Source organism: Poecilia reticulata, chromosome 13 (assembly GCF_904066995.2).
Source record: "Poecilia reticulata chromosome 13, P_reticulata-male-v2, whole genome shotgun sequence".
Lineage (NCBI taxonomy): Eukaryota > Metazoa > Chordata > Actinopteri > Cyprinodontiformes > Poeciliidae > Poecilia > Poecilia reticulata.
The window spans coordinates 3,700,603-3,719,312 of record NC_088842.1 but is presented as its reverse complement, the minus strand read 5'-3'; the positions used below and the strand labels follow the sequence as shown (position 1 = coordinate 3,719,312).

Here is an 18,710-nt window from a genome sequence, read left to right as displayed (position 1 = left end):
TATATACCGTACATTTCTTAAAATGTTGCAAGCAACACAGTTTTATAAAAAAAATATTGCAAGCAACAGTTTTATAACATTAGCATGAAAAGCAAGGCAATTGTTCATTTGTTTGTATACGATTTTTTTTACAAAACATCATAGGTCAAGATGCCAAAAAATGCATGTTTTGCCTGAATTCTCTTGTACTCCAGAACTTGCAGGAACCATCCAAATGGCAGCAGCAACCTGGATCAGTTCAGCTGACTAAAACACAGCCCTCCTTCTCCAAGTCTTCCTGAACTTGCATGCTGCTGTGGTGCTGCACTAATTTCTTCAAAGTGTTTTCCTGCTCAACAGCTGTGTCATCCTGAGAGATGAGCATGCACCAGTCACACACAGGATGTCAGACTAATGGATGGCATTTATTGAATTACAAAGCAAAGTTAGCACCACTGACGACTTGCGCCAATCCTAATAATTGTGTTCCAGTGATGCAAACCCACAGCGGACCCCCTCAGCAAACAGAGGCCTGCTTTACTCTGACCAAGGCACTTCCTCTTTCTAATCTAACTATTACTGAAGTATCAATTATACCAAGCTCTTGTTTAATGCATACCTGTACAGCATTCCGCAAAGTAATTTTCCTCCCAGTATTTTCAGTGCTGGATGAGGGGAAAATCCTGCATTGCTGCATTTTCTTCAGCACCCAGGAAAACAATCAAACTGTTAGTTACCCTCACCTGCAAACACCACAATAGTTTGTTTATTGAGAAAACACTATCCTTCCCTCTCCCAGCTAATTGCATGAACCTGCAGACACTCTGATGTTTGCAGAATTGTAAGTGGGTTCTAGAAAGATCTGAATTTTCTGGTTTATCTTATTCTAAACAGGCTGCCATTTGCAGGCTGTTGGTTTGTGCATGTTCACTGAACTGTGCAACATTGCAAACACCAGATGAACCTCCTCAGCACTACATTGAGCAAAGTAAACAGCACAAACACATTTCTTTACCGCATTCAAGTTGGAGTAATGTGAGGTTATGGTGAAGAATGGTGAGAAATGTCCACATCTGTTAGCTGAGGTCAGTGTGAGATGATGCATGGAGCTCAAATTACCCCAACCTCACCGGAATGCATCGTGCGCTGCTTTACCTGGCCGTAAACCTTCGGCATGGCTGACTTGCCAGCGCTCCGTCGGCTCCGATGCTCCCCCTGGGCGCCTGAATCGGGCGCAACTTGAGCGGCCAGAGGCAGCACTGGAGCTGCGGCGCCTCTTCCATCTCGCGCGGATACATCCAGATTCGCTCCAACGGTGAAAAAGCCTCTGTTCTGCGGGAGGGTATAGCGTCGCTCCTGGTGAAGATGGAGGGCCGACGGGGTTCCCCCGGAAAGCGCCAGGACCGAGAAGCATATGGAACACAAGAGAGAGGACAGCATCTTGTCCGCCTGCGTTATCGCCATGTTTGTGTATGTTTGGCTCATGGATTAGGTGAAATCGAAAGAGCTCCTTCTACTGGCAAGTGATGCCAATGATGCCAATGATGCTACGTTCAAGAGTAGTAGGAAAGTGAGAAACATCTACAACTCACGTTCACAAAGGCTGTTATTGGGAGCTTGCAATTCATTCCATGAAACGAAACTAATAACCGAACGAATGTGAAATAAACAAATAATTATTCACAGGAAATCACGGTGTCCACAACACTACTCCAACGGTAGCGTTGGAGTGCTCAGACCGTCCCACTTAAAAAGGTACATCTGAAGTCTCTTCGTGGGAAAAAATACACAGTAGTTAACACCCCCCCCAATGCCAAGAGTTAAGCTCCAGGAAATTCCTTGTGTGTATGGAGGACCAAAACTGACATAATAATAAATAAAAGAATAAATATATAAATAAAAGTAGAAATATATAAATAAAATACAAAATATATATCCAACATAATAATAAATAAAAGAATCAATATAAAAATAAAAGTAGAAATATATCAATAAAATAATAAATATATATCCAACATAATAATAAATGAAATAATCAATATAAAAATAAAAGTAGAAATATATAAATGAAAGAATCAATCTAAAAATAAAAGTAGAAATATATAAATTAAAAAATAAATATATAAATAAAAGAATAAATATATACTTTGTTTTGATTTTATTACTTCTCCCTTTTCCGTTTGCTGTATTTATTTCTGTATTGTTTTCTGTATTTACAGAATATAATACTGAAATTAATACAGAAATAAATTTCTGACAAGCGCAAATAAGTTTGTTTTGCAAAAAAAAATTCACTTCATGAGACAAATGTGTGATTTAAATGTTTAAAAAAGTTTTTTTAAGCATAACTCAGTAGGCTTTTCTCAGGGTGACATGCATTAACAATTCAATGTTTGCTTTTGTTTTTTTCTTTTTTCTGCAGTTCCACATTAAAGTTTGATGCAGCTTTGCTTTCCTGAATGGACCATCTTCATCTCCACTGCAGCAAACAGGAAGCTCTTTTTTATAGATTACTGTACACTAAAATATTGCATTGTCCCCTTGTTAATATTTTAAATAGTGTAATTCCGTAAAGACAAAATATGTCTGGTCTAGTTCTGATTTACATATCTTGCTAAATTGCTGGTTTGAATATTGCAATACTTTCCTATAACAAAGTAGACCTGCAGAAAGAAATTACTAATAAAATATTTTACATATGCATAGTTGTATGCTATGTATAGATATTTCCCTTAGCTTTGATTGTATATCTCACCATTTTGTAATGTATCATTGTTTATTAAACTCTGAAAGCTGTGTGGCTTTGTTAATATTCTGTCCTAGAATGCGGTTAGATGTGCCCTTTTTTTGAGCACCTGCCCCTTTAGTGGTCTCTGCACGGGCCTGGTGGTTCTTAACCTTTTTTGAGGTACCGAACCCCCCAGTTTCATATGCGCATTCACCGGACCCTTCTTATCCACAAACACAAAATACTTTGCGGTATTCTGATTTAGTAATGTAATTATATTAGCTGTGTTACCACCCCCACGCCACTAGAGGCAGTAGAAACCCCGAAAAGATGCGACTAAGGAGCAGATTTAGACTATAGAATTTGGTCAAAACGGTGAGGTAACTATAAAGACACAAGTTCAAATCCATGCTGAGAGTGGAACTCCTTCAATCCGTGCTCCTCCGCAGCACTGATTGGCTAAGCAATGTAATGTGATCCTTTGCAGCAAGTGATGGCAAAGCGGGGCGTCATCACGACTTTACACAAGTGTGTCTTTATCTACGCGGCAGAGGTTCCGCCGAACCCCTGAGACCAACTCACCGAACCCCGGGGGTTCGATCGAACCCAGGTTAAGAACCACTGAGCTAACATTACTAATATCCAGAGGCATTACTCAACTCACTCGGCTAGTTTGAGGGATGAAACTGCAAAGTTTTTTTCCTTTGGCTAGTTTGCTGCCATGATTTTAACACACACCGGCGTGCCACTCGGCACAGTAGCAGCAACGCTCCCCTATAGCATGTTAATGGATTAAGCAGCTGTAATGACTGAAAAAATGCGAGAAACAAAAGGCACAGATGCGGGAACTCCTACTGTATCAAATCGAGATAGGAATAATAGAAAGTTGGTCACTCTGAGGTAAAAAAAGGAGAACGATCGACTCTGTGTGCACTATGAAACTTTCCATTTCACATGCAATTCAATTGCATATGAATTCAGGCATTAATGGGTTAAATTTCAACCCAGTTGTGCAGTTTTTTGCCCCGATGTTTTCGTGAATCCATCACGGTTGACACGCGCTGTTGTTTGCGCCCCTCTAAAATTAATTGGAAAATAACGTCCAGTTCGGCAGCGGATGAAAACGCAATAGTATATGAATATATTTAATTCTTCAACAGACCCTTTGCACTTGTGAGTGAGCTTGTGAGTAGTCACCTGTAAACAATTGTTGTTACATTTTTTTAATGCAGTTTATTAGCAACAGGCTAACGATTAGCTTGTTTTGCTAATATTTATCTTTCCTCCTCAGGATATTGTTAGCTTGTTCTTAGCAATAAAGGTCGAGAAATAAAAATCAGAGTTTCCGATAAATTACAAGCAAGTGTGAGAATGAAGTCGTTTAATACAAATCAACTTTATAGCTTTTGAGAAGTGTAATAAGCAGCTTCTGATTGTCCTCATTCAGATAAGACAATATTTTTAACATGTACTTATGGAGATATAATAACTGTCACGGATTTATGCTGTAAAAGTGGATGTAAAGATTATTTGACAGGTATCCTTAAACATTGATAATGTACAAGCCATCAGCAAAACCACTAATATTCCACGATCGCTCAGTGAAACTGCGCCAGATACATTTATCTAGCACTTTTTATACTGAACCTGTGTTTAGCTACATTGAACTCATGCAAATGTGACCTATCACTTGTAATAGAAGTGTTAGGAATAGCTACTGACTTGCTAAATGTCTTGTCTACAACTTGTCTAGTCTACAGAAAGATATGGCAACAATGGCAGGAAAACTGATGCCACCAGCAATAGCCCAACAGACACTGAACAGCAACAAAGGGACAAACCAAACAACTTCCCAAGAGGTTAGAACAACGGATATCACTTCATGCACACATCCAACTGTTTACTTAGTTGCTGGAATCTTCTCACAACCATGTACTCAATATATCAAATAAGAAGCCACTTTCCATGTTACTGATCTTGAGAAGACATACCTATTTCCCAAAGTGAAATATTTACAGCATTATGGCCATAAAAAAGTGCTCATTTTTCTTTTATATAACAATTTTTTTATTAATATTATTTTATATTTTCCTAAGACAGGCTAGTTTGTGTGACAGTGTTACAATACACTGCGTTCCACAGATTTGTCACGTTTTCAATGTTAATGTTTAAAAATTTTATATAATAAGAAATGTTTTTAACAAATAGAACTGACACAGTCACATTAATTGTCATTAAATGATTATTTAAATTATCGTGAACTAATTTAGTAATCAATTATTTGTTAACTAGAGACTCAAAAACAGGCCATTTGCTGAACGAAGAACACACCCGCAGTTGTAATTAAGCATAAACCGTACAAAAATTATATACGTACATTTTACCTTTAAGATAAAAAACCTTCTTTGTTTATAAATCTGTTCCATCCAGAACTCCTCCATTGACATAGCTTTAGCTTCACCCCATCAAAATTCCTCAAAATAAATGTTCTATTAACCATATTTTGCTATCCAGATTATTAATTGGTTAATCCAAAAATTAGTCAACACCTTAGCGCTACACTGTGTTTGATCTGAAGTTGAGCAGAAAGGGCTGAGCTTTCACATGTTGGATGTTAGAAATATTTATTTATCCGCTGGTGCATCCTTTGCTACAAATGATCAAGTGTTCACTAAAGCCTTGCATTTAAGGCAATAAAATATTTTCTTTCTTATTTAAAATGAATTGAATTATTTGGTTAATAGCATTTTTTATATATATATATATATATATATATATATATATATATATATATATATATTTCTAATATTCTAATAAATTTGAATATTTTTTGTAATGATAAATATTAAATAAGTGTTTTATTTATATTTTTTAGTAGGAGGAAAGGGGACATTACATCAGGAATTCTAACTACTTATGTCACAATATGCCACATATTACACAACCTCTCCATGACAGACAAAAAAGGAGAAACAAATACAAAAGAATTACTGAGTGAACGGCTGGAAAAAAGCATACAATTCACCTTCTAAGAGTTGCAGCCCTATTAATAAGTTGTCTCTACATGGATGGTTTCTCATGAAAGAGTATATTTCATACAGGGACAAGCGGGTATGGACAATGGATGGATAAAATAAGTATATTCATGCAACTTTTTACATCTTGGCAATTTTGTTACATCTACAAAGTTCATTGACACTTTATGTGACAAACCAGCACAAAGAACTATTTGAATGATAGGAAAAGGATACAAGATTTTCAAAAGTTGTTACAAATAAAAATTGTGTCTAAAAAAAATATGTGGCAGGCATCTTTATATTTTGGCCCCTTGAATCAACTCTAGCTCTTTGATAAACACTGTACCTTGCAAGGGTGTATTTTCAGTGGATGCAGATTGGATAGCAAAACCAAAGAGATGCGGCTTGCAATTTACTAGCATTCACTTGAGCATTATGCAGTATTTTAATGCTTTAGAGCAGGGGTGGTCAATATGTCGATCACGATCGACCAGTCAATCTCTGGAAGGTTTTGAGTTGATTTCTGCAGTAAGAGACAAACTGAATGCTGCCAGGAGGCTGAGACCAGCAGGTCCTCTGCTGACGCACTTATCAAAATATTCACTAAGATCCAAAATGTTTGTAACTTTATTAAAAATAAAAAGAAGTCAACAAAACATGTTCAAATTAATGACCCAATAAAAATAATAATCACAGTAATTATTGTTCCAACAAGGTGTTGCACAATTCTGTGCGTTTCGATTCCATTAAAAAAAAGGCGACCCACAGACTGACTCTCTGACTTCACTGGCAGAGCAAGAATTTAAAACAGCTGATCAACCATTGCTGTGTTCAGGCGAGCGCTTATAGATAATCGCAAAATAAACATCAAGCCTGAAAACAAAGTATCGTAGCGAACTGAATGTTATGTTTTTAACGTAATCTCTAAGTACAGAATGAGTAAAAAAAATAGGAGTGGTTTTGAGTTGCTCACTTCAGAAGATGTGCTTTTATCTTAAAAGTTCTCTTTGGTTCCTCCTATTAGTCTACCGTCTCTCACATTTAAATTATAAACCTAAATTTCAGATCTACCATATTGACAACCGCTGGCCTGAAGTTTCCAAACAGCTTCTGCTATAAGAAACTAGCAATCTCCTTTCAGTATCAGAAATCTCTATGAGGAAGAAACTGCATGAGATTTTCTACCACTTTAATATGTCTGCTGTAACTGATGTATATTTGCATATAAAATAAGTCAATAGAGTTTTATTTACAATTTTCACAACTTTGTGTCTTGTGGTAGCTCTCTGCTGGCTGGTGAAGGAAAAAGTAGATCTTGGTCTCAGAAAGTTTGGGCACCCTTGCCTTAGGGCAGGGGTCCCCAAACTTTTTCCTGTGAGGACCACATAACGTTTCCCTTCTCTGGTGGGGGGCCGGAGTCAGTTTGTAACAGAAAAAGTGACGATTGCAGGACAGCCTAAATGTAAAAATATATTGTTTTCCAGAAAGCACAATCAAATAACCCTCTCTGGGTTCTTCACGGAAAAAATCCAGGAAATAGCACTATTTATTAAATAAATACCATATTTTCCCGACTATAAGCCCCAACCCCAAAGTAAAAAAAACCAACAAAAAAACCAGTTAACATACATATATAAGCTGCACCGGGCTATAAGCCGCATATATCTCTGTCGCTCTAGGTTTTCCACAACAATGTAGCAGCAGCAGAGGGGGGCTGACACCCAAAGTTTGAGTCATAACAGGTCAATTGAATATTACATTTATTACGGATGAAAAAGAAAAAGTTGCCAAGTTTAGATTTAACTGAACTGATTACAGTAGTTTCCAAAGGGTAACTGTAACATTAAAAGTTCTGATCCTTCGTGTCTGTAACTAGCATGTGCTAAATGAAAATGGGCGCTTCCTTCTTCTTCTTCATCGTCTTCTTTTTCTTCTTCAGATTTCAACAGCAGCTTGCATCCATTATTGTCACTACTGCCATCTACTGGATCCTAATATCTATACCTCAAATTATCATAATGATCCCAGTATTATTTAAAAAAAAAAATCTTTTTCCCCTCAATGCTATTTAACTATTCTCAAATTTCAATTCATTTTAAAATCTAATTCCGTTTTAATGAGCGCGTTCTTCTTTTATTTCCAATTTTGACTACCAATGATTCACTTCCTGCTAAGGAGCCCCCTGGTGGTTGAAGAAAAATCCACATATAAGCCACATGGTTCAAAGCTTAAGAAAAAATACGGTATATGAAAAAAAATCTAAATGCTTTCTGGTATTGTTCAGGGGGTCGGACCAAATGTGGAGGTGGGCCGGATTCGGCCCGCGGGCTGTAGTTTGGGGACCACTGCCTTAGGGTCAGTGCATAGGTCAAGATACTCTAGTGTCGCTCGCTTTAAACAAGGCATGTAACGAGGCAGAAAATGGTGTGCAGTGGTGAGGGGGAGAGAATTTTATTTCGAGGTATTCGATTAAAAGGGTCTGTTGTATGTGAATACAATGCACACATTCACAATTTTTTGTAAAACATTTTCAAAACCATGCATCACTTTACCTTGGATATTCCATTTTGAGAAATCTGTTTTTAACGCGTGTTCAGATGTTTGACAGATGATACAGTGACAGATGAAGAGGAACAAAATTGCCATGACAAGCTTTAAGTATTCATCTTTTCTCCTTGTTGCAGATGGATTGTCCACGTTCATATCGGGACAAATCTCCACCAAAGAAGAAAAAAGCTCATTTTGAAGCATCTACTCTGAAATCAGCCGGTTCATTTGATTCCACAGCTGCAGGTATGCCTTTCTCACAAGTAGTAGAAAGCTGCTTTTAATATGTGTAAAACAAACAGGATGTCCCAGTCTAGACTAACCTTAGATCACTTACAGTTGCTGAAAAACATATATAAAACATGTAATAGTTCCTTTTTATTAGTAGAACGGACATATTACTATTATGTGACATTTTGTTTCTTGCTCCAGGTGCAGGAAGAGAGATCAGCATGCTGCTCACAAACTTTACTGACCTTTTACGGTAATCCTGAAGCTATCCCAGTTTTTAATCATGCTACTCTGACTTGAGGGTTGTGATAGCTTGTTTTTGGATGTCTGGTGATTAGCTATGCAACTGCCTGACATTTAACCACCCCAATGGTAGTGTTTATGTCACACTTTCTTAACACAGTTTTTGACCACAAGCACTGGCACAATTTTAACTGTCAGATACAATTATGCAAAAAAATATCAGTACCAGTGAAGATATTGCAAATATTCAAACTGCATTCTGGAGATCAGAGGCGCAATTTAGGAAGGACAATTACAAGGGCCCCTGACCAAAAAAGGGACCCTCCACAAATTTTTTTGTTGTTGTTCAGAAAAGTTAAAAAAGAAATTGTGCCCTGTCAATTATAAAATCAATCATATTGTGTTTTTTAAAATTGTTTTTAGCAGTAAAAATCTAATGTTACAAGACCACTCCCAGACCAAAAAGCACACATCCATATTTGTACTGATTCCCAGACAGCAGCAGTCTTCTACTGACTGCTGCTGTCTTCTACTGACAGCACCAATCAGTAGAAGACAAGAACAAATGTGGCAGGTACTATGCTGCTAAGGAAAATTATAAAGTCAGGTTTTCAAAAAAAATAAAGATAGAGAGAGAAAAAAACAAGTGTCAATTTGTAACCCAATTTTTCACCAAGAGAGGTGAGTAGACTGTGTGAGATTATGAACCATTTAGCATAGTTAGCATATTATTGTTTGCCTCCATTTCACTAGCATTCAATGAATGAAGGAAATAAATTACCAACATATTCATATATTTAACTTGCCCCTGTACTTTTTACCACACTTAACAGTGAAATTAAAGCGACAGTATGTAACTTTTATAAAAAATATATTTTTTACATGTCTGTTAAAATTGTCATTATTGAGATTATCACAATCTCGTGTGGCTGCTCAGCCTCCCTCCCCTTGCCCTGTGCAATTCTGTAGCCAGCGATAAGTTTCTCCACCATTAGCACATTTAGAAGTGAGTGAATGAGATTGATTGACAGCACTAAGATCCTCCTCCTGGTTCTGATAGTTTGTTTTTGGCTAGAACATTGCATTACTTTAGCCAGGAATAGTAGTTCAGGGTCGAGGTGGAGGAGATCGATTTTTTTCAGATTACATATCTCGTAACAAACTGTCACGACATGGTGTCAGCTTTAACAAATATGGAGAAAATATATTTTTTATTAAAGTTATATACTGCAGCTTGAATAAAGCACAACTATATAGCACTGAGAAGCCTGGATTGCTTCATATATGTTGCACGTTGCCTATGACTGTTGCACGTGGGGAGAAACAGTTCAGTAATCTAAAACTGATAGAAAATCTTTAAATGACCTACTTGCATAATGTATGTAGACTGTTTCATGTAAAATTCACTAGCAGTGAATATTGTGCTAGTATAAGTATTGAACCAAAGAAAGCAAGGGAGTTGCAAGCCTTTAAAAATTGTGATGCTTTTGATGGGCCACATATACTCAAAAAATTGTAACAGCAGCTGCACAGGGGGGCCTAACTTAATTTTTGTCATGGGGCCCAAGATTCCTGATGGCACCCCTGTTGGAGATCATAACCAGTGAGCTTCAAATGCAAAAAGAAAAAAAAAAGAACTAGAAAAGACAGTGCAAATAGAATAGTAGACAAATGACTGAAAACTGCATTTTAACTGAGATTGTTCATCATCTGGTGGACTTTTTGACACTGGTGAAAAAAATTTATATAGCCATATCAAATGATGATGTCACTTAACTGAGCCTGACCTGTTTCTATAGTTGTTTGCCAACTGCAATTAAAACAAATAAGAAGCTGATAAAGCTGGTCCACACTCTGAACTGGACCAAATCTCATAGAATTAGCTGATATCAACAATAAGGGAAGAACGTAGGGTTTTGGCCGCTGCAGCTCCTCCCACTGTCACCTGGTTACTTGGAACTCAGCTCTGCCTCTGCTCATCTCTCCTATCCACACAGAAAGAACAAACCGGTCACCTATGGCAAAAACACTTTCTGAAACACCAACGTCTTTCTAAAAAGTAAATAACTCAAAGTTCAGTTCAGGGTCACTGAAATATGGGATAGAAGAAACTTTTTCTGTCCATTTTGTCATTTTTTGATAGCAGGTACAAGTTTACGGTAACTACTCAAGAACATAGAAGAAGCTAGAAAATCACATTTCCTAGATCGAGAACGAATCGGTAGAAGCAGGATTCTAAAGTGCTTATTGCTTTGTGTCCTGAATCAGATATTCCTTTAAGAAAAAATTTAATTTGGAGCGTACCGGCTTTATCTGGGACACATGGAAGGTCGGGTGGATACGCAAGGACGGGGGAAGTCGTAGTCGCACCGCTGAGGGGCCAGCGAGAGCCAGTATCTCGAACGGCCCAATGAACCTAGGGGACAATTTCTTGGACATGGACTTGAGGGGGACATAACGTGGTGACAACCAGACCTTTTGTCCCACGGAATAAGTCGGAGCCGGGATTCGACGTTGGTCAGCCAGCCGTTTATTGGTAGCCGATGTATTGTTGAGGGCGGTTATGGTGTCATTCCAAATCCTGTGACTCTTGCGGATGTGGTGTTGGACTGACGTAACCGAGATATTGTCTTCGTCCGACAGGAGGAGTGGAGGTTGGTACCCTAGGACTATCTCAAAAGGGGAAAAACCAGTTGCTGCGGAAATGTGACTGTTGTGTGCATATTCTACCCATGGCAGGTGTTGGGCCCAGTCATCGGGGTTGGTGGAGGTTAGGCATCGCAGGGTGGCCTCCAGCTCCTGATTCATGCGTTCCGTCTGCCCGTTGGTCTGGGGGTGATATCCGGAGCTGAGAGCCACCTTGGCCCCCAGGGCGGAACAGAACTGACGCCATACCTGCGAGATGAACTGGGGCCTACGATCGGAGAGGATCTCCTGAGGAATCCCATGCAACTTGAACACATGCTTTATGAGTAAGAGCGCTGTCTGAGCAGCGGTGGGGAGTTTACGCAAGGAAACGAGATGACAGGCCTTGGAAAAACGATCAATGATGGTGAGAATAGTGGTCATACATTTTGACACCGGGAGTCCGGTGACGAAGTCGACGGCGATAAGGGACCAGGGTCGTTTTGGGATGGGTAGTGGTTGCAGGAGGCCCGCAGGGGGTCGGTTGGATGACTTATTACGTGCACAGACGGCGCAGGCTGTGACATACTCCTTAACATCCTTATGAACCGACCTCCACCAAAACCTGCGGTTCACCATCCCTATGGTGCGGCTGACTACAGGGTGAGCGGAGAACTTCGAGGCATGAATCCAATGTAGGAAACGGGCACGGACTGCTGAGGGAACGTAGATTTTACCTGGGGGACAGGTTCAGGAGGAGGTTCGGCTACTTGAGCTTGGCGGATGATGTCCTCTATCTCCCACGTCAATCCTCCGACCGTGCAGCTAGGCGGGAGGATGGGGACCAGACTCTCCTCCATATCATCAAAGGAGTAGACCCTGGAGAGAGCATCTGGCTTCACGTTTTTAGAACCTGGACGATAGGAGATGGAGAGGTTAAATCTTGCAAAAAACAGTGACCAACGAGACTGGCGTGGGTTTGATCTCTTTGCTGACTGGAGGTAGGACAAGTTATGGTCAGTCCAAACAAGGACGGGGTGTTCCGCTCCCTCCAGCCAGTGACGCCACTCCTCTAAGGCCAGTTTAATGGCCAGCAGCTCTCTGTCTCCCACATTATAATTCCTTTCAGCGGGAGAGAGTCTGCGAGAAAAGAAAGCACATGGATGTAGTTTCTGGTCATGTACAGTGACCTGGGACAAAACAGCCCCGACCCCGGTATCGGAGGCGTCTACCTCCACAACAAACTGTTTATTAGGGTCGGGTTGTACGAGGACCGGGGCCTTGGAGAACTGTGACTTGAGCTCAGTGAACGCAACCTCGGCTTGCGGAGTCCAGGTGAATGTTTTCTTTGTGGAGGTCAGAGCTGTGAGGGGAGAGGCTGTCTGGCTATAATTCCGGATGAACCTTCGGTAGAAATTGGCGAAGCCAAGGAATCGCTGTAACTGCTTTCGTGTCTCGGGCCGGGGCCAATCCAGAACTGCCTTGATTTTATCTTCGGCCGCTCTTACCTGTCCGCTCTCTAAGACGTATCCAAGGAAGGTTACAGATGGACAGTGGAACTCACACTTCTCGGCCTTCACATAGAGTTTGTTCTCCAATAATCGTTGGAGAACTAGACGGACGTGATGTTGGTGTTCAACGAGGGACTTGGAGTATATGAGGATGTCATCTAGATAAACAAAAACGAAGTTATTAATGAAATCCCGGAGGACGTCATTTATGAGGGCCTGGAAAAAGGAGGGGGCATTAGACAATCCAAAAGGCATGACCAGGTACTCGTAGTGCCCCATCGGGGTCTTGAAAGCGGTCTTCCACTCGTCCCCCTCTCTGAAAGTGGTAAGCGTTTCTTAGGTCCAGTTTTGAGAAGATGGTTGCCCCTTGAACAGGCTCGAAGGCTGAGGAGAGTAGGGGTAGCGGATACTTATTCTTTATAGTGATTTGATTTAACCCTCTATAGTCGATGCAGGGTCTTAGCAATCCATCTTTCTTCCCCACAAAGAAAAATCCAGCACCTAAAGGGGAAGAGGAGGTGCAAATGATACCTGCAGCAAGAGACTTATTAATATAATCCTCCATGGACTGGCGTTCGTATATAGCCTACTACTGGGACTGGCCCCCGGTAGGAGGTCGATCGCACAGTCATACAGTCTGTGAGGTGGGAGAGAAAAGGCTTTGTCCCTGCTGAAAATATTGATGAGATTATGGTACTCACTCGGGATGGATGTGACGTCAGGTGGTTCAGCCTCAGTCAACGTCGGAGATGTGGACGGCGAGGGTAACGCTGAGCGCAGACAGGTTGGGTGACACCCCGAGGACCAGGAACCGATCCTTCCCTCAACCCAATCTATCTGGGGGTTGTGTATGAATAGCCAGTTGAACCCGAGGACTACGGGGGAACTGGCTGTGGGAAAAACATAGAAAATGACTTCTTTGGTATGGTTACCGGAAATTAGCAGGCGCAGGGGTTTGGTCCGGTGGGTTATCTGGGGTAAACCCTTCCCGTCCAGGACAGCGACAGGGTTCAGTGGGCACTGCGAGCTGACGAACTATGTCGGAGCTGATGAGATTCTGCTCACAACCAGAATCAACGAGAGCTGAAACGGACAGTGAATCATTATGGGTGAAAAGGGTGACAGAAATGGTAAGACAGGGTTTGGTGGTGGAAGGAGTCGGCAGTCTCCCCGTCCCTACTGCCGGACCTATGGGTTTAAACGTAAGGGACAGTTTGCGATCACATGGTTTGGTTCACCACAGTAAATGCAAAGTCGGGAACGGAGCCTTCGTTGACGTTCCTCCACGTGAGCCTCGTGTTTCCCAGCTGCATGGGTTCTGAATCCGGGGTCAGTAAAGAGGAGGGTGAAGGCTGGGCGGAGGAATGATTATTAGTCAGAGAAGCACGGGGTGAAGTGACCCGGCGGGTACGTTCCCTAGCCCGAGCCCGGATGCGGTTATCTAATTTTATTGTTAGATTTATGAAGTCTCCTAACGACTCTGGCTCATCTAAAGTGGCAAGTTCGTCCTTGATTTGCTCATTTAAGCCGTGAAAAAATGCGCTTTTGAGAGCCACAGCGTTCCAGCCTGAGGCGGCCGCCTTAATTCTGAACTCTATAGCAAAATCTGAAACGCTTTTCTGGCCCTGCTTAAGCCCATGCAAGTCTCTAGAAGATGATGTCCCCTCGGTCTCTTGGCAAAAGACCTGTTTAAATTCAGCTAGGGTAAGTACATCCATAATCAGCAGCCGTAACAAACCGGGATTCGGCCCACTCCAAGGCTCGACCCGTCAACAAGGATAATACATAAAATACTTTTCTGTCATCATGGGGAAAGCTCTGTGGTGAATGGTTAAAGACTATGGTGCATTGGAGTATGAAACCTTTTACTTTCTTGATGTCACCGGAAAACTTATCTGGTGTTGCCGGGCGGATTTCGAAAATCCCGGAACGGACCGGTGGATCTGGAGCCACCGACGGAGCAGACGGGGAAACAGAAGAGTGGTTAGCGCCTTGTGGAACCGAGTTCTGTAAGAAGTTGGACCGTTCAGTTAGTCGTTGGTTTGTCTCCGCTTGGCGGGTACCCAGCTCCCTCAGAGCTGCGTCGTGGGACTGAATAAGGGTGTGTTGTTCTGAGATCGCCCTTCTGATCGCGTCTGCGGAGGCCTGAGTGTTCTGTCATGTTGGTATTAATCTTTCGAACTCACATGCAAGAACACGACCAGAAGAGACGAAATAAAGTACAATTATGGTTTATTGAAGTCAGGGGGAGAATGAAGAGGGGGGAGGATACTGGAGCGGAGGACCAGGTCGTCTTATTGAGAAGGATGGAGTGATCGGCTTGGGTTTGTGCGAGTATGGCTCGTTGGAGAGCGGACAGTGATAATTAACGGCCGTAGTAGCGGCGTAGGTTCCGGTTCTTGTAATCCCTTTTCTCCGGTGAGGTTCGGACATGGGTCTCCGGACCCGGAACGCTCCGAAGGGGAATCCACCGGAGAAGGATCCACGAAGAGGGGAAGACGAACACACGAGGGGTGGCGTCTGACCGGTAACACCGGTAGCGTCGGGGGAAGACACAGGAGGTAGGTGATCCACAACAACGGGGAAACAGACTCACACAACACTCGGGGGGAACTGATTTCTCGGGAACAACGAGGAGACAGCTGGATCATCTGACGAGGGAGACAACAAGGAGTTAGTACAACGAAGATCACAGAGGGCCTTTCTCTGGAACGATTGTTACCGAGGTAAGCAAACACTCAGGCGATGAGAAGGAGCGGAGCTGCTGCTTATATCCAGGATCCCCGCCCTCCAAACGAGCTGCAGGTGTGCGCCCGGGTTGAACCTCGCCGCTTTCCAGGGGTAGCACATGGGTGACCTCTAGTGGGTGTCCGAGGAATAGCGGTTCCAGAGACCAGTGAAAAATAAAAATGAAACTAAAGAAAACAAACTAAGAAATAAAAAAGGGAAAAAACACAGACCCTGACAGGAGGAAGGGCAGGAGAGACGGACATGGGGGTGGGAGGTGGTTGCATTTGTGGGAATATGAAAGCTAAAAATGAAATTAATAACTTCAATTAATTATTAATTAATTGAATTAATAACTTCAATATCATTTAAGTTATTATTTCAATGGAGATGTCTGCGGCAGATGGAAGAAATTAAAATGAGTTCCAGATTATTAGGATGTGAGCACAAGCTTTTACTGTGTGCAGGGTTTTTTTATGTAACATGTATTTTGGTGTTGAGCATTTTTAAAAGTAAGATTATTTTTCATATTAAAATAAGATTCTTAGTTTTGCACATAATATAGGCGTTCTTGAAAAACATGAGAGGGAAATACTTTTTAACATCTTCTAAAACTAATGTTCAGTTGAACTACAAGCTTGTTTTATTTGTGTATTTTTTTAGTTACACTTGGTAACTGATTTCAAACTGCTTTTTGTTGGCCATAATTAGTTTACATTTATATTTGATCTACTTTATATTTTCTTTGATGCACTAAACATATTATGTGATTTTATTTATGAAAATATTTCTTATTCTAATAGTTTTTTAGTTTATAAATGAAACTAAAAAAAGCAACTGTTTCGAAGTTACGTAATTGTCTGGCCAAATTATAAAAACAAACAAAAAAGCTGAAAATGTGGAATATTGTCTGAGATGTTGTCATGAAAGTTTAAAAAATATATATTGTGATATTTTTTGGAAATATCGACATCAGCTGATTAACAGTTTAAGAGTTAATCATAACTTTAAACAGCTTGGATCTGCTTATAAATCTGGACTGCATTAAATTTTTTCAGGCATTCATACTCTCATGTTCCTGTCATGACAAAGACAAAAGGCTTTCTCTGAATTTAGCAGAAGGGGCTACCCGCACCAGCAAGACCTCTTGCAGCGTTCTTTTGCAATAGTTGAAAGCACTAACTTATTCCTTAGGGGTTGGGATAAAAGTACCCAAAACATTTAGCCTATTCTGAGCTAGATTATCCATCTGGCTGTCAGTGAAGATGATGACAGATCTTCATCTCAAATTCTTTACTGATGAAGTCCAATAACAATAAAGCTGGACGTGCTTTACATGATTTTACCCCCAATTCCCATCAGTGACAGTCTGCATCTGTCTCTGGTTGTGGTTAGTCTGCCAGGTGAGTCGGCACCAAATGAGATGGTGTGAAGAGTGTGAGTGTGTGAGGGAAACCGACCCAACCTCTATCACAGTCAAACACCTGCAGTCAGGTAGTCTAAACTGATCATCAGCCCAACTGCTGAATAGAGCCTGGGACCTGGCAACGCCTGTATGGCAACTTTAAAAAAAACTCAGTTTTTGTCTACATAACATAAACGCACGACTGCACTGGATTTCATGCTGTGGAAAAAAAGAGATTACATGTTCAAAGTCAATGTTGAGTCATTCCTAACCCCATCAAACAATGTTAAATACAGTCAGGATGATCTAAGTTTACTTTCTAATATATTCTATTACCTCCACTTATTGGTGTGTGTTCCTTCAAGCTGTTACCCTTAAGACTGTTTGAGTTTGATGCTCTCTGTCAGCTTTCGTTATTCTGAAAGGATCCAGTAGTCTGTGATCTTTCAGCTGGTCCCGGTGTTTAGTGTGTAATCACCAGTCGTTCAGGAAACAACTGATTGTTTAAACAACTTGTCTTTTCAAAATGTGGGATGAAGACCATGTAGTGTGTGCCACCTTATAAAACATCAAGATGTATAACTTTTTTGCTGATTTAAGAGTATGATCATATTTTTACAGTCATTCTGGTTTGTTCCAGTGAGAGAGCAGCAGCAGACACCACACAGGTGAAGGAGCTGGAGGGCATTCTGACAGAAGCTCGAAACCTGGAGTCATACCTGAAAGAGAAGAAGAGCAACCTGAGGCAAACTTTGGCTCTAATTTCTAATAAACTGCAGAGTTAAATCTGCTGCTTGACCAGTTGAGTCGGAGATGAGGCAGGTGTGTTTGTTTTATTTCTCTGGTCACCCTGCTTGTGTACTAAATGTGGCCTGTCTGCAGTTCAGGAGGAAATGTGTTAAAAGACCTACATTTTTATTAAATCTATACTTAGAATATAGAAATGTAGAAACATATTTTTCTTCTTTGTAAATAAATGACAGAAAATTTGTTTACAAAGTTATTTTATCTTTCTGCTGAAATAAAATGTTAAATTAATTAAAAATGTTTCCACTTATTCCAGCTGCAGTTACACTATTAAATAGTGACACATTTTGTTCTCTACAGATACTTAAAAGGGAAGCACAAACAATGATGAAAACATTCCTGTGATTTATGAAAAGCATTCCTGTTTCTTCTTTTTTTCGGTCAAACATGAGTGAATCAAAGCACTTTTCACCTAAGCACAAGTTTTTCCTTATGCTTCATGCATTTAGAAATGTACTGTGTGATCATTTATCATTTATTCTGCTATTGCAGGGTTTTCGGAACCAGCATCTTTTATTTAAGTAATCTTTTCATTACACATGCCCTGTTGCACAATAGCATACACACACTAATACAGGGTACATTGTGCTTAAAGCTTTCCTAGTATCAACATTCTTAAGCCTTTTTTTGTCATATAAGCAAAACATTAGCATGCAACATATAAACAGATAGCCTTGAAGGGTTTCAGTCGATCATTAAATGTGCAGTGAAGTCATTTGAAATGTATAATTCGACTAGAACATTAAAGAAGACAGGTCTAGGCTGTGCTATTGAATGTTCCATGGAAGCCATATGGGATGTTCACTGGCACCACAGCCCTTCCTAGCTCCTTGAATGTCTTCGCATCCAAAACCATAAGGAATGTACTCTTGTCCTGGGAAAAAGGCAAA

The 18,710-nt window shown here is 40.6% G+C and overlaps 2 protein-coding genes across 9 annotated transcripts in view; one reads left to right on the top strand and one right to left on the bottom strand.

Annotated features, from left to right (window-relative positions):
- sorl1 (sortilin-related receptor, L(DLR class) A repeats containing) overlaps positions 1 to 1,548 on the bottom strand; it is a 310,404-nt gene extending 308,856 nt beyond the window's left edge. For 2 of the 7 annotated variants that reach the window (XR_014090459.1, XM_081614354.1), the window contains exon 1: positions 1,135 to 1,538. Coding sequence is in view for 6 of the 7 variants with exons in the window: in XM_081614354.1 (XP_081470480.1) it covers positions 1,135 to 1,464 (330 nt within the window). In the remaining variant the exon portion in view is untranslated. Of the gene's footprint in view, positions 1 to 1,134 lie in introns of all 7 variants that reach the window. The other 5 variants (XM_081614350.1, XM_081614351.1, XM_081614355.1 and 2 more) reach the window with 4 other exon arrangements.
- A 1,391-nt stretch (positions 1,549 to 2,939) lies between these two features.
- tex12 (testis expressed 12) lies at positions 2,940 to 18,058 on the top strand. Of its 2 annotated transcripts, none has more exons than XM_081614951.1 (5): positions 2,940 to 3,892; positions 4,461 to 4,566; positions 8,409 to 8,517; positions 8,704 to 8,755; positions 17,654 to 18,058. In XM_081614951.1, exons 2-5 carry the CDS (start codon positions 4,474 to 4,476, stop codon positions 17,796 to 17,798), a joined length of 399 nt encoding a protein of 132 aa, XP_081471077.1. In that variant the 5' UTR covers positions 2,940 to 3,892; positions 4,461 to 4,473; the 3' UTR covers positions 17,799 to 18,058. The 2 variants fall into 2 exon arrangements, with proteins under 2 accessions (XP_081471077.1, XP_081471076.1); XM_081614950.1 differs by having other exon boundaries at positions 2,941 to 3,880.
- The last annotated feature ends 652 nt before the right edge of the window (positions 18,059 to 18,710 follow it).